The sequence below is a fragment of the Neodiprion virginianus genome, chromosome 1 (assembly GCF_021901495.1).
Source record: "Neodiprion virginianus isolate iyNeoVirg1 chromosome 1, iyNeoVirg1.1, whole genome shotgun sequence".
NCBI lineage: Eukaryota > Metazoa > Arthropoda > Insecta > Hymenoptera > Diprionidae > Neodiprion > Neodiprion virginianus.
In genome coordinates, this window is record NC_060877.1 from 21,904,475 (window position 1) to 21,921,009 (window position 16,535).

Below are 16,535 nucleotides of genomic sequence, written 5' to 3' on the forward strand. Positions count from 1 at the left end.
TGTATCTACCCACGTCGCGAGGATATCGCGAGGCTAGAGCCACGGCAAACGGACTACCAGCAATCGTATTTAGAACAATCTCCGCTACTGCAGAGAAGCCCGGGATTCGGTCCGCTGCATTGGGTCCCAGGTGCGCGTGGAGGCAAATAATTTTGGAACAACATCGGGGGGATTCCCCGTATAACCAGCAGCGGTTTACGATACTGTCGGGAACACCTAGACCGAGATGTAAATCTCGAGAGCCATTGTAGAGAAGAGAGTGAGAGAGAGGGTCTCAATATCATCTGGTAACGCGTTCGTCGCCCAAGACTGGGTAGGTATTAGGTCGACACCAGGAGACGAGGCTCGTGTGGCGGTGTGCATGGACACACAGGCAGCCTGCAGAGCGCCGGGCGACGGTATAGCCAAATACCCAAGGTAGATTAGGTGGATGGTTGGTTGGGTGCGGGTGGATATATACTACGGGACTTTGGGTGAGCGAGAGGGGCGGCAGGGGCGCAGGCAGCGGCTATAAAGGCTAATTGGTTAAAAGCCTGCCGCGCTACAGGCTTGAATCAAGATCTTGGAGTGTTATAATGGATAAGTAACACACGGCACACCGTTGCACGTAGTCGACGAGAGGCTCCGCGCCGTGGAGGAAACCTCCCTTCGGTGATTGGCGGACTCGGAAAGCTACCCCCGAACCGGTGCCGAGACGCGGAGCATCGATCGCCCTTGCGTCGAATCGCGGTGAGGCGAATCCATCCCCTAAGGATGGCCACGCCCCCGGCATCCTCCTCGCTCGACCTGAGCTTAGCATCCCCGTGGATGAGCACCCGACGAGGGACGCTGAAGCACGAGACGACGACAACACGACCAGGACACTACTGCGTTGAGGGGTTTGTGTTTGTGCGTGATTTTCACCACGATGTGTTATACTCGAGTTCCGCCGGTAGTCGCAAACAGTATCTATCGTCGGTCACTTAAAGCGATTCCGAACCCGTGAGGAGGCAGGCTCTGAGAGCACGCTGTTCATCGCGAGTCGAATATTCCGGACCACGAATTCTTGGGGTCGGTCGGTGATAATCTGAGAAGGAAGCACTTCGATCGCTTTCGACCGCAGGTACGGTTTGCACCCCCGAAACCTGATCGCTTACGAAGCTGTAGTACAGGACTACATGACTCGACCCCTTGTCCATATGCGTTGCACGTTGTTGAATCATAGTGCGAAGAGGCCCAGGAAACGGTGAATCAGCACTAAATCAAATCTGCCGATCTACGAGTGCGGTGATGGTATTTTCTTCAGGAGTGATGCTAATCCCTTTCTATGTGTAAACAAGTGACGATCAAATCGCAAAGTTCTCGTGTTGAGTGACATCAAGAAACGCGTGACAATCGGCCGTCCAGATGATTCTGGAACTTTGATTGATTCAAAAACATCTCGAGTTGTGAGTTACTGTGCAATGTGTTCGAATCAAATGTCTGCGACTCGTCAACCGACGTAATCTATTCGAGAGGTAAAAATGCCGCCGCGTTTGACGAGGAAACGGTATAACAATTTTTTAGTACAATAGAGTTGGTGTCTCCGTGTGTTACTACCACATAATTCGGCTGCTAAACGAGTGATAAAATGTCTGGTGAGACGGAAATCGAGGTGTCGGTTGTGTCCGAGGAGGACTTGGAGCTTGAGGGTTCACGGAGTAGCTCGGCACCGGCCGAACTCCTCATTCAGGACAAAAATAATTGTAGCATAAGCAATTCTTGTACAATTAACGGCGGCAAAGCTCCCCTGAGACCTGCTTGTACCCCGCAATACACCTCGTTCAGCATATCCAGCATCCTTGGACGGTCCGAGTCTCCGATAGCCGTCGCGGCCTCGTCTCCTACCCCGAAAGATCAGCCGCCTCGTCAGGTCCTCCAGGCTAGCACACCACCGCAGACTTTGCCACAAACTGCCTCGGCCTCGCCCAGCGAATCGTCGCATCTTCTTGGTCTGCCAAGGCTTGGAAGTCTCACCACCGGCAGCTCGGCTCATGGCGTCAACGGGAACAGTTCGAGTTTTGGTTCTGCCGAAGGCAACCCTTTGATGGGCCATGCAACGACGGATCTTGCCATGCTCTCTAGGTAGGTTCGTCTCATTTGTTCCCTTCGTTCTGATAGCAATCAAGTAGTAATAACAGCCATTGGCTCCAGACAATCGTTCAGAGTGTCTTAAACATAACGAATCAAGGAGTTTCTTGTTCGAAAATGCTGTCCAAAAACTTTTGACCCGACAAGATACGATTTAGTAAATAACTTTATACTTTGAACTTCTGTTTAGTTACCTGTACTTACATATTCCATTACAAGAATGTAAATTAACTTCCAAATCTCGTTAAAATATGGTTTTAAAACAATGGGGTACCATTCGCTGATTCTGAATCCTATATTCATAGCAGCTTGTTATTCTAAGATGCCGGTATTTCACCCTGTTGAGCACGATCTGCAAAATATATTAATTGGTGAAAACTGAGCCACATTTCATCATGTCACGGTCTTCGTAATTCCCGTTGATACCACTGGATTATCATATGATTTGAGAAGAACGAATATTGACTATATATGAAAACCAAACGACAACGTATTCGGTGAAATATCAATTCATTCAAATTTGATTGCTAGTTGAAAAGTTGAAGTTATCCTACACTGTTAAAAACTGATGGCTTGTTTTGCACAAGGTGCCTTAATAATGTAATGGAGAACTAATCAATTCCTTATCTGGATTAAATTGAAGAATCAAATGATCGCAGTTATTGGAATGGTAGCTTAGACAGAAATTAAGAGCCAATCGAACGTAAATACAGCCGACGTTTCAAGAAGCTGATACCCATTAATCGTTTTATTCAATCAATCGAACAAGTTACACTATTTTCAGTTTCGGACGTACCACTAGCAGCAACCATAAAAAATTCCTGCATCCAAAACCAGACCATGGTGTCAACGGTAGGAGCACATGAGATTAGGAACGAAAAAAATTACACTGAGGCCTACAAGTTGAGTGACCAAAAGCTAATTATAAATATGAAGCAATAAGAACTGAACAAAAAAATTGTTTGAAATTAAATTCTTAGATATTTCACCCTAATTGGAGAGTTCTTGAACACGATATAACATCACATAAAATTATATCTGTTCAAATACTGTACCGGTGTCTTCGATTCATCGAGTGAGCATATTAATATTCGTCCGCTCGGTATTTGCAGCACAAAAATCTCGTGCCAAGGAACCGAAATAGCTGAAATAACTATACAATAATCGTCGGAGCCGTAACAGTTTTCGAACAAACTATTTCGCGCCGTGGAGCCACTGGTGACTAGCCGGTGCGATGTACCGGACAAAATGATTTTATTCTTACACCGTTCCTTTACCCCGGGGCTGAATGCAGCTTCGTTTTTCCAATAGACGACAAAAGAAACCACAACCTAGATACAGCCTCCATCGACTCCACTGTGGTACTAGTGGTTCGTATTGGCACTAGCCAAATGCCCAAACGAGTGACAAATAAAAGCACCAGCCAACCAGCCGCCCTAGAGATTTCGCATGATCGATGAGGTGGGGGGGTATCGAGTACCACCCTGGAATAATAGTTGGTATAACCAAGAAGCGTACTGTACCCGTATGTATTTGCGGATGACACGTATAACGCGACACTCGGATCCGAATAGGGGGAGATACTGCGGACGGTAATGGGTCTATTAGGCTGTCTCATTTAATAACAACGAATCCGGCTTCCCTCGCATTGCATTACTTACATCGGGTGGCATTAGATAGGTCTACTAGGAGAGAGGGGGAGACCAAAACTCGGGTGAGAGGGGTTCGCGGAAGAGAGCGCTGCGTCGAGAGGGTTCGAGATGATTTTATCAGATTTGCACCCTCTAGCCCCAAGCAAAGCCCTAATGGTTCCAATTGCTTGTTTTCCAGGCGTTTACCATTTGATTAGGCCTCAAACTCACTCCCGCTGTACGCACCTCGAGGGCGAGACATCTGACATCGGACAATATTACATTTCCATACATATTATCAACGCGATTAAGTATTCACTGCTGACATGAACGAACCTGAAAACTTCACGCCCGCTCTTTGACAGACTCATGTGCAAGGCTGTTAGCGGACAGCTTATTGGTGTAAAAAATCCGAGCAAAGTGAGTGTACGATGTCTCGTGGTAAGGTTCGTTATATACATATATGAACAGAGTTGTTATTCACTATTTTGTCTTTTAAGTAGAGTGCTTGAGCAGACTGCGCGGTGAAAATTGGCATGCTTGCTTACAAAATGATATTTTAAATTAAAAGAATCAACTTTACCGATCCTTTCAAACACGTCTGTAAAATTTGTCAAACACGTATTACATGGGTTTATAATAACTACACTTGTTTTACATTCTTTCTACTACAATCGTAAACATTAGCTACAGTTTTTTATTCTTAGAGCCTCATCAATGTATTACCATGCAATAGTATAAATTCTTCATGAAATTTGCCGGATCCAAATTACTCGTGTCAATCACACAGACTGGCATCGAACTGCACACGCTAAAATTTTATAAATATACTTCTCTTTTATATAATTACTTGAAACTGTGAGTACAATTTCCATACTTAATTTTAATAAAACTCTGTCGAACCTTTGGAATAAGAAGTGAAATGTGAATTGCTGCAGTACACACGACTGCTAGATAAAACATACGAATCGAATGATAACCTTTCACGAACATGGATTATGTAATGAAAATTGACCAGTAGCTTCAGTATCCCTGCAGTGATACTGAAACTGGGAATGAAAATATGTTCAAATTGATTCACTCTCTTGTAAATCTGTGATAATCTACCGTTGGCAACGATGTGTATATTTCACTCTAACCCACTATAAGCGGAAATATTTGCAGATTATATACCTACACAAACCATAATGTTTAATTCGCGTACATGTGGAACGCATACGGGAAACGTGAATGCGTGCGGACTGTGAGTGGCGGGAAATTTGAAACTCATTATAATCGAGGCGCTACTAATTATCGCAATATTCCCAACGTTACATCGCATCATGCTGTACATATATATTGAGTTTAACGTGTGTCGAGAGCGAAGTGAAACAATTGTTCTCCCGCTGTTGTTGGCTCGTCTTTTCCAGACTTCATCAACGTCGCTTCAAATCCTCTAGCTACGTTCGCATCCTGCACGATGCGGATTATACGCTCTTATACAACTAGCTAAAGGACGGAATACTCTACACGTACCTACTTGCATATACGCTTGCAATCTGTTCCTCGGTGTTCGCAGATACATAATTAGCGGTGCGCGATGAATAGAAAGCTGAAATCGTCAAAGTAATATTCGCGACGACTCGCTCCCTCTTCGGCACATCTGTGACGTATACACATGGGGCTTTCCATTCGAAACGTACGAGCTGATGGGGAAAAACCTCTTTAACTTTCCGGTCCCTTCGCTAAATGACGGTTTATCAAAAACGGAACTTAAATGAAAACTTTCCTGTGGCTTTTAGCACCTTTCAGCGCTTTATTCAATTTGCTTGTGTTATTCAAGTTTATAAAGTTGTCTAAAATCATGACGAAAAACATTAGGAAATTAATTTTTCCAGTGGTACAGAAAGTATATAAGTGATTAATAATATGTTGGATTTGCACAATTATGCATTTACAAATTTTACAAAAAATGTGTCTTTCTAAACAAATCCTGCATATTGCAAATCTCCGAAAATATAATGTGCATGGCAAATTAATTTTTCAACAATTCAGACATCTTTTAAAGAAACAGCTGGTAAAAGAGTTAATAGCTTCTCATGGTATTTCAGTACTGTAGTGCAAAAACTTGATTCACTATTCTTGTTTCGAAAAGACACTCATCTTTTATATGAACATCCCTTCTTAAGTGTCACTTTGCAACAGGAAAGACAAAAACTCAAATACTCATAAAAAAAAAACATCTTAAGTTACACATAATTTGATTTTTTTCCTCTTGATTCATTCGAATGAATGAGTTTCATCTCGATTTCAACTAAAAATGTTCAGAAGAATAAATAATGCTCAACATCTCAAATTTTAAGAAATTTTTTTCAACTTCATACTTCGAGGTACACGAGTCTTTGAAAAAGCGATTGAATACACATTTATACCCTGGGAAAAATGAAACAAAGTTTGTGCAAGATTTTGGGTACGTATCGCGTTACCGGGCAGAGAAAGATGAACTATCAAACAGTTATATGTTTGATATTATTTTTTCCAATATTTATAGATATAATGCAACAAACGATATACATTGCATAAAAAAGATACTAATCACAGTCACTATTCACAGACATTTGGGTAAACTCATAAAGCTTTGGCACCTAACGGCAAGGTGTTTATTGCCCATGTTGAACAGCGACTTAACCCAATTCACGGGAGAAACATGTGCCTCGTGCGGTTCTAAGGAAGAGCCGCAGATGCATTAATGGCGATGAGAAACTCTAAGGAGGTATCGTTCAACGGTTGGTATACATGGCATCGCTGGGCCAAGGGACGCGGGGCGAATAGGAGGAATCAATTTGGTGGTACTTGCATAATAGATGCAGACGGTAGAGTAGCCTAGAGAGTATAGAGGCACATAACGCGTATATCGGGGATGTAAGAAGCCGGCGAATCCCCGGAGAATATCTTCCGTGCACTTCGGGGTGCGTCTTTTGCCTGCAGGAAGGAAGTACCCGATCTGATTTATTATTGATCAAACCCCCGCCGTGATAAGCTGTGCGATCCGTCTATATTATCTCGGCTTTTAAGACACAAGCTAGACATATATATCCGGACCTTCTCAAGTCCTCCGGTTTATCATCCTTGTTAGCAACGATCGGCAGCCTCGTTGAGTTTTTTCAAACTGAGCTGGGACTACTTGTCGCAAATTAAGAACTTGCCGAGGTGCTGCATAATAACATCTCACGACAATCGCTCGAGGGGGTGTCAAGAGAGCGCGTTTTACGTTGGCACAAGCGGCCTGCCGCTAAGTACCTGACCACTTTCAGATCTTAGCTTGAGGCCTGAAGGTCTGGATTTAGGACAGCCAAGAAAGGACCAAATAATACCTACTCACAAATACATTTTCTTTCAAAAAATTTCCTCTCCGTTAATCAGATCGTGCCGGTTAATGTTTTCGAGTTCTGTAAGCTCTAAAATGTTTGACACAATAACGATTTACCCCGAGCGTACCTGTATTTTTACTAGCGCGAAAAATTCTGGTGACGTTTTTCGCATACTGTCATGGGAAAAAAGTGTGTGCAGTTTTTTTAAGTATTGAAAGCTCCGCGACTTATGAGAAATCTGGTCGAAAATAAATTTTTCTAATTACAATGAATGTGGACGTTTGTAAGCCTCTCGTATCCAAGAAACAGGTTCTTAGAAAATAGTCAGTCCATCTCTTTGTTCCAATAAACTCTTGGCCTGATCTCGGACACGGTTCGATGAAACAATCAGATATTTACGGAACTTTAAATTCGGATAATGAACATGAAAAATTGACATATTCTGTTTCTTTTAACGGATTCTTTTGCCGAAACATATTCGAAATTATAATTTTCTAATACCTCTGACGATGATCTCGAAAAGGGCTGGTTAACAAAAATTAAGTTTTCAGGGCTTATAGATTCAAGTTCATCAAATCATCAAAACAATTTTTTGATTTGGACATCAAAAATTACTATATCCTATTTTTTGAACGTATGCTTGTAGCAAAAAAAAATTCGAAATTTGAAAAATCTGAGGCATTCAGAGCCGGTTTATACGATATTGATAGAAAGTATTATATAAAATCGTATAAAAGGAATAAAATAACGCAGTAGTAAATAATTTTATGAAAAAAAGAATATCAATGATAAAATATTTTGATCATACTTGATCAATTGAATTGGTTTGTTCAGTGATGAAGCGCATCGCAAAAATGACTGTTTTTAGTAACGCTGAAAATAGGTATTCCTAGCTGAATGTACACACTGTGGGATACTTACAAATAGACGAACATCTGAGGAGGATCGCTAGTATGGTAGAGTTAGCGATAAAACAACAAATTTCTGGAACCACCTTTGACATAAAAAATCGGAATATCGAAAAACCCTTGGTACAGAAAAAACTTAAGAGAACATCGCTTTGTGTGTGTATACTTAGACCCAAGAGATCGAAAGAGAACGCAAAAGATTTTAGTGACCATTACAGATTTGCCGGCGTGTCTATGCGGACCAGGATCTAGACTGCGAGGATAGATGCATGGGAAGCAAGGCGGAAACTTTGGGATGTAAAGGAAACAATTAGGGCTGAAAAAGGGCATAGGAACGTTACCAACTGCAGCGCGCGGTAAAGATAATAGGTGTTTGTACCTGGACGAGGGTTGCAGCGATGCTTACAAACAGTGAACGTCAGATTTCATTTTTATCTTCTCGGGGCATCTGCGGCCGTCTGCTAGCCGTCAGCCGCTTGTTCAAGATGTATCGTACGTAATCTCACCTAGGTATAGATATACTGCTTGGAGCGGGATAAAGCTGTTAATTTGTTTGTTGTGTCGTGCCCTTACTCCCTCTCCCTTTCGCCGTCGCGGCGCCATCCCTCTTCTTTTCGACCTTATACCTCTACGCGCCTGTGTCTCTTTTTTATTTCCTTATGTATTTGTCCTCGCTGCCGAAGAAGCGAACGCAAACGCGATCCCGGGAGCGTGCAGACGTTATGTGAGAAATCGAGCTGCTCGCGTATGGTATATATACATAAATAGATATATACACCTATATATACACCTATACGCTTGTGTATACCTGCGGACGTAGAGTGGCATCGTCGGCGGGGGAAGTTTTAGGGCTTCGGAAGCCCTGGTTTGAGTATCTTCGTCTTACCAGGCTAGTAATTCTGAGCAATTGTCACCTTAGATCGACCGCCTGCCACTTTCGGCAAATATCTTTATATGTGTAAGCGGAGACATTAGAGTGAATGTATACAGAAATAAAAGGTACCTCACATTTTATTTTTATATTTCAATATTCAATACCGTGACGCCTGTTTTCATATTGAAATTTTCAATATGAACATTTATTTGGGAGCAACATATATATATATATATATCGATCAATACCATGGGACTACCTTTAATTTCTATAACTCTGTAGGCGCTTATTTAGTCATTGAAACTAACGGTTTTTAATCTTACACTTAAACATTGACAATTAATCATATTCACGTTCAATATCAGAGTATTAAAAAATCTTGTAGCTACATTGAAACTCTGTGAGATAAAAACCAGAAATGAATCAAGCTTTTCTTAAATATCAATGTCGTGAATTGAGACTTTTACTCGACTAAAAAATGACATTTCCAAGATCTTGATCGTAGGTAAATCATGTATATAAGTGTAGAACGTTGATAATGTGGCACAATTTTGTCCTTTTAATACCCAAATCGAACTGTTTTCTTCCGTTCCATTCCGGATTTTTTTCCTGGAAGACCTCTTATACCATTATAGAATCGGAGCTCTAAATTGTCCTGTGATAATGTTAACGTTTGAATCTTAACAAATCTATATACCATTTCTTGATATCTTAACTAATACAAAACAATTTGAACCATTACTAGTTAATAATGTTATACACAGTTGGATCATGTGCAGTTAAGAATTTGGTACTAACTGTCGAGACTGAAACCATAAAAAAATTAGAACGTACTGATCTAATTCAAAATTGGTGAATTTTGAATTAGTTGACAGAACGTCATAATGGTATCGCTTATTGAGTCGAGAAAATAGTTGTCACTCGATAAAAAATAATAAAATTGATAGAGTCAAAAGATGCAAAAGTTGAACAATGTTCTTAATGTAAACATTAGTAAATCTCATTATACTTGTAATGTATCACGAAACAGACATTGTACGTGACTTATATTAGTTTCTCTATACTAGCATAGCGTATAACCTTCAGCGAAGTAGATCCTTCCAGCCTCCCTAAATTAGACAATGCAGAAACGAGCTCCCGGCCCTTCACCTCCACCCAAAACCCACGAAAATGATACACAACTTCGTAAAAACAGACCCAAAAGCAATAGGAAGAATAAATATCTAATCCAATGTTTCGCATCGACTTGTAAAGTTATGAAATCTAAACATTTTCCTTCGTATGACCAACCTTTTTTCCAAGTTGTCCAAATAGCAGGGTAATAATCAAATATAACGGCCACCTATAATGGCTTTGGAGAAGAAGCTGAAAGAGTGTAATATTTGTTAACAACTGGGCAAGCTATGAGGACGGTTGTGGTAACGTATCTATGTGTGCAGGTACCTACCTTATATCGATCGTGAATGGCCCGCCCACCTTGGGAGCTATCAGGGCCAGCTTTGCTAATGTGCAAAGAGGTAATTGCCTGCAGGGGTGCCAACTCTCCCGAGACCCTTTGTGCGCAGGGTCTACACGAATGAATTTCAGAATTACAAATGATAAAATACGCGTTATTAAACCTGCACCCGCGAACCTACGCCAATCGATGTGCTTGCGGCTGTAACATGTTACATGCACGGAGACAGAGCTCGCAATCGCTAGGACTTTGCAATTATCGTCGTATGAGGAAAGCATCTATTATACTTCGGATTTACGTATACCTAACAAACGCCGACATTCCTTACGACTCGATTTTCAAACTGCAACCTTTGAAGTGTCCCCGCGGGGGATGGAGTCTGCAAAAACGGAAGTATTAATCCGAGCTTTTTCCCCGCCAACGGCATAAGCCGCCCCCCGAATTCGAAACTCGGCTAAGAGGTTGAGAGAGGGAGTATTATGAGCCTGACCAAACCTGCGTCTCCAATTTCCCTCTTGAGACTCGCACTCCAGAATCCGAGTTTCAAAGAACCCAGTTTTCGCATGGCGAAGCTGCCGAAACGAGGACGCAACGGCCATTTGAACGATTAAAGAAACTTTATGTAATACGCGCAAGGCAAACGACCTGGCTACCCTAATGGACATGATTGAATTAATTACTTACCCTTCTGTGCTCGGCGTACAAAAGTTTCCAAATTGTACGGTGTAGACTCCGAGTTTATATACGTACCTACATACCTGTGCAAAACGGTCGAAATCATCACCCCGCATCGTTTGCTCTTTGATGTCTTTCGTTATAACTCCGCGATTCCTCAGGCGTGAAATTAGACGCCGTCTACCGCCCAAAATGGCCGCCGCTACAGACGGTTGGCAACTCTGAATTCGGAATGAGACGCGAAAAAGACAAGACAGCTCTCGCCTGCGTAGCTGCTGACACCTAAATTGGAACCCATAGACGTGCAGAAGCTAAGCATGTCGCTTTCAGAATTTTTTGTCACCCGACGTGAGGGTCCTAGAAACCCAGGCATATTTCATACGCCAACCACAATAGACTCCCGAAATGTTACAAAATAAGAAAACTTGACTTTCAACAAACACCAATGAATTTATCGTTGTGATTACGAATTCATTTTACAGCCATTTAGGATGGATGCGTACTGCAGTGATCTATGTTTTAAAATTTAATGTCTAGTTGAGCAATTAACATGGTAAACCGATTGAGAACTTGGACTAAACTTCCGATAGTCCTTTCGTAATGACACTTGGGCATCGCGTCGCTTAATATTTTATTTCAGTTTTACCATTCAACTTTAGTTATAGCTAGTACCTTAAAAAAGATAATACTGCAAAGCTGCAGAATGTGATGAAAAAGTCCAATCGAGTTAACTGACGGAAAATAAGTATTATGTTTTGTTTCTTCCCTCCTTTTGTTTCCTCATTGATTGTTGTGTCTTTTTTGTCTGTTCTTTTCCATCTTTTCTAATAACCAAGTTCCTTCCTTAGAAAATCCGCTCTGATCCGGTTACCGTCACCATTCTCGAAACGCTGCCAATTTAAGGCTTTTATAAACCAATTAGCAGCTCGTTGATAGGTTTTCAAATAGTAATTCGGAAGCATTCAAAAAATCTGTGACTAGGATTAAAAAATTCACATCATGATGCATTGATAATCGAAACAACACTCAAGTAGTTCTGTCGAAACTAAACACGCCGTTCCAAGTACACCTTGACGTAATTTAAGGCCACCAACAAAGACCCTATACACTCAACAATTCTCATCCAATATGTAAGGTATTTTGTCTGGGTGGTAAATATCTCTAATACCTATAATCCGAAATTTACCATACCTGTGTACTTTTGCTCTGGGTATAAACCAGTCTAAAAGATCGGATAGAATTTTCTGTCTTCTCAGACGTCGTCGCGCTCTGTTAGAAGCAATAAATCAGGATGTGATACATTACACTTCCATATTTCAATTGTGCTCTTACCTCCTTGAGTAAACCCTTCTCGCGGAACCGAAACTTGAATACGCATCTCCGATTAGAGAAAAGTTGTGAGCAGCTGGATCAGCGCTGGTTGCCTGAAATACAAGCATCGTGGAAATAATTGGCATCAAGGCTTGCTATAATTAAACCGTTATCGTTTCAGACTGGGGATAATGTCTTCGTTGATAGCTGGCCGCTACCCCGTTGGAATCGGGAGTATTTTCTTCCCGTCGCCTCTCCAGCACCTCCATCAGCATCAGCATCACCCACGTTTAACCACGACGGGAACAAACGTGACTAGTAGTGGCCAGGAAGCCGCGGATGCTGAAAACATTCAAAGAATGCTACCCGCCAGCGGGGGTTGGCCTTTTCACTGGAGACCAAGCCACACGCTACAAACCCTCAACCACCACTCATCGAACGATGGAAATTCCCATCGGCAAAGTCCTTCGGCGACCTTTTTGCAGAGAGGTGAGCCCCTCCAAATACGCAGTCTCGATTAGATTTATCGCACCCCGACATCACCACGCCTCGCTGAGGAACGACCTCCGATATTTCAGAGCTGCACGCGGAGCTTTTATCGCACTTCGTGAGCCCCAAACCTGAGGACTGTTGGAAGCTAGTGAATAAATATTTGCAGTCGAGTTGACAAACCGCTTCTGGGTTTAGAAGGAAATTGAAGTAACGGTAGTCGTCGCATGTTGAAAGTTGACGGCGAAAGTAACTGCAAGGGACAATCAGCCAACCGGGCACTCGAGGATGACCCCTACCATTCCCCGAAGCTATGGCTTCCATGGCTTCCGCAGTGACAAGCCAGCGCCGATCGACTTAGCTATCAATCGCTTACCTATATACCCGCGTGTATACCGTACCCCGTTGTCTACTTAAGTTGAGAACAAGTTACCCCGAGCCCTGTTGTTTGCTCTCATCGGCCATGCCACTTTATTCAAGGGACTCGGACTCCGCACTACGACATCGAGCATACTTGCGTCACAATTGGCCGTTACGCCGCTCGCGGTTTTACCTGCGCCTGTGTGTGAAACTTTAGACGTGTACACTGAAACGTGTTACGTATCGATTCTGAGACTCGCTTATTGTTAACTATGCAACTGGGTACCCAGACCGAGTAGTCTCGAACTTCTAAGCTTGTATTCATTTCTTTATTCTGCAAAGTTTTTTTGCATTTCCCGAAAGAGACCTCAACCCGATAGTTTCTTCTTACGATTAGATTTTGGTTAGATCCTGTTTCTTTACTTTTCTCTCTGAATATCTACTGAAATATCCGTAATATGAACAATTTTGACATATCGGTAGTGTTTGAGCTAATTTTTCGATAACATGAATTGTGAACTACCTTAACATACATCCTTTCAAGTTCGCATCCTTTACATTAATTTTATGGTTCGTAATTCTTATTCGATTTTAATCTTACGCATCATTTGTACAACGGGATCACTGATTGAAAAAATAATTTCTGTGTACATGTCAATGATTTCATCAAGACCTCGCAAAAAGATACCCCATTCCTTAAATTTATACACGGTGTATTTCGAATTTTCAATTTTGAAATATGATGAAACTGCGAAGTGATTATTCATTTCCTACGCACACAAATTTGTTTTCAAACATAATAGTGGAAGAGTTTGAGAAAATTTACAATCTTGATTTCATCGACATAAACAGCAACTGTTGTAAATCGTATAGAAATCACATCGACAATATGCGTATTCTATCTTTGGTGTACATTCAAAATCCCATATAAATCGTCAGGAGCTGATAATTAAACTAAAACCAAAACAAATAATATAAAGATTTTCTAGAAGAATCAAATATTTCTCTGACTAGTAATTAATTTTATGTTTGTACAATTCAACAGTTTCCACGAGATCTCGAGAGACAGGATCGTTAAATCTCAACGGCTTTACAACGCCATGCCTCGATACTTTGTCAACTACACGTCGAGTTAATTTGAAATAACTAGTAGCACATAATGAAAGGAAACTGTCGACAATTCCAGTTAATTATATAAAATAATATATTTTTTAACCAAAACAACGCGCAAGCCTTTGAGATTAAATACTGTTGGCTCGAATCGTTTTATACCATTTTATACCGATTTGACACTTTACACATGGTAGGGTCCCAACTTGAGAGACATTTACTGATCTCGCATATTGAACTTTCCCGCATTGTTTCATTATCTCGGATTTATTGGTTGACAGACGATGAGGAGGAAGACCACGGAGTGACCATGGCTCGAGAACGGAGTCCATCCTCTGGTGACGACGGTCATGACGATCCGGTTGACGGGGACGGCGATGGCGACGGTGACGGTGACGGTAATTCCACGTTACACTCGTCAGGTAGCGGTCAAATGGGGGTCGGCGTCGACGGGAGGGATTCCGGGAGTATGAAGAGGAAGAAAAAGACACGGACCGTTTTCTCCCGATCGCAAGTTTTTCAGCTGGAAAGTACCTTTGACATGAAACGCTACCTATCGTCCTCGGAAAGAGCCAGCCTAGCAGCGTCTCTACGTTTGACTGAAACGCAGGTGAAAATATGGTTCCAAAATCGAAGAAACAAGTGGAAAAGACAGCTTGCCGCTGAGCTCGAGGCTGCAAACATGGCGCACGCTGCACAGAGGCTCGTCCGCGTGCCAATTCTCTATCACGAAGCCTCCGCAAGCTCGTCCGTGGCTTCTTCGTCGTCGTCAGCACATCCGTCGGGACAACCATCCCTCTCCCACTCTGTGGCGGCTTCCTGCAACCCGCCGCATCCCCAAAATCAGGCCATATTCTATGCCCATCACCACCACCATCATCATCCTGCTCATGTTCAGCACGCTTTGCTGCCGCACCAGGTGCACCCCCAACCCCCACCGCCGCCACCGCCCCCGCCGAATCCTCATCCGCCACCACCGCCACCGCAACCCTCTACGCAATAATACCTTGAATATAGCAAGGAGAGATATTACGATGAAGCATCCTTTTCCTTATCCCCGTCCCGAAAAAGCGAGAGAGAAAGAAAGAACGGAAGAACGAACGAACGAGCAGGAATGAAAAAGAAAACACCATCCCCTCTCTGTAGGTATCACTTACTCACAAAAACGTTCATTGTCTATCGCATACAAAAATTACTATTAACGAATAAAAAAAAATCTAATATATCTATATTACATTGTAAATGCTACATATAACGGAGGCTTTTTATTCCTTACCGCATATTCATATGAGCAAAGATGCCCAGCGTGGATGATACACTCCATCTTTACCCTTATACATACCGGGTCTGTGGCGTGATCCACCCACGCTGGTACCTGAGCCCTGAAGTGAGATACGTATGCTATATGCATGTGAATTGCATACATCTAGATCGGAATGGAACTGCTCGCTATGAACACGAGGCCACGTGGGACTCGACTCTTGGTGACAATGCGATGCAGTCGGGACACGCGATGCACTTCAATCATCTCACTCGACCCTCTGATCTCTCAACCTTCCATTTAAGTATTGCTCTTGTCTTCTCAGCCTCTGCATATCACACTTTCGACACACATACAGGCGTGTGCGCGACGTAAACTGTGTGATCTCTGAACTCCACCACTCCATTCGTCTTCGCGGTTCATCTCTCACACCGTATGCGGAGTACATCTTTGCGCCGCCCTTTTCCTGGATGCTCACTCTCGACGAATGTGCGTATTATTGTTAGTGCTTTATTTTCGTACATATATATATATATATATATATACACATATATTTTTCTCTCCATCGCCTGCTCTTTTCCCTACTTTATATTACGTATGCCATACCGTATATTTTCTACGTGTATAAATCTGGGTATTCGTGACACCGAGTAAACCAACATCTCAACTTTGCACTCCCATTTTGAGCTGCTAGAAGTTTTAGTCACAAATTTCAAATTCCTTACTTGACTGGTTAAACACGTAAAGGTTGTCCCCTGTGACTGTGGAAACCGAAAATACACTTTCTTTTCCCAGCGCGTCTTTCGGGCTATTCTTTGTCGTTCAAGTTCATCATTTAACAAATGTTTATGAATCTCTCCACATTCTCCTAATATTCTACTTATAATTAGTTTGCTGAAGTATTTTTTCTTTTCGAATATTCAAACTGAATTACTTGGTTCAAAACCAACCCCATTCCCTAACCCTTTATACAAAGAGGCATTTATACGAACATCCGCGGA

General features: G+C 42.2%; 1 protein-coding gene across 1 annotated transcript; it reads left to right on the forward strand.

Moving 5' to 3' along the window:
• The first annotated feature begins 832 nt into the window (after positions 1-832).
• On the forward strand, positions 833-15,885 carry LOC124304520 (homeobox protein Hmx). The gene is made up of 3 exons (XM_046762882.1): positions 833-2,103; positions 12,496-12,803; positions 14,555-15,885. The coding sequence occupies exons 1-3, from the start codon at positions 1,610-1,612 to the stop codon at positions 15,274-15,276; spliced, it is 1,524 nt and encodes a 507-aa protein (XP_046618838.1). The 5' UTR covers positions 833-1,609; the 3' UTR covers positions 15,277-15,885.
• Positions 15,886-16,535: the final 650 nt, after the last annotated feature.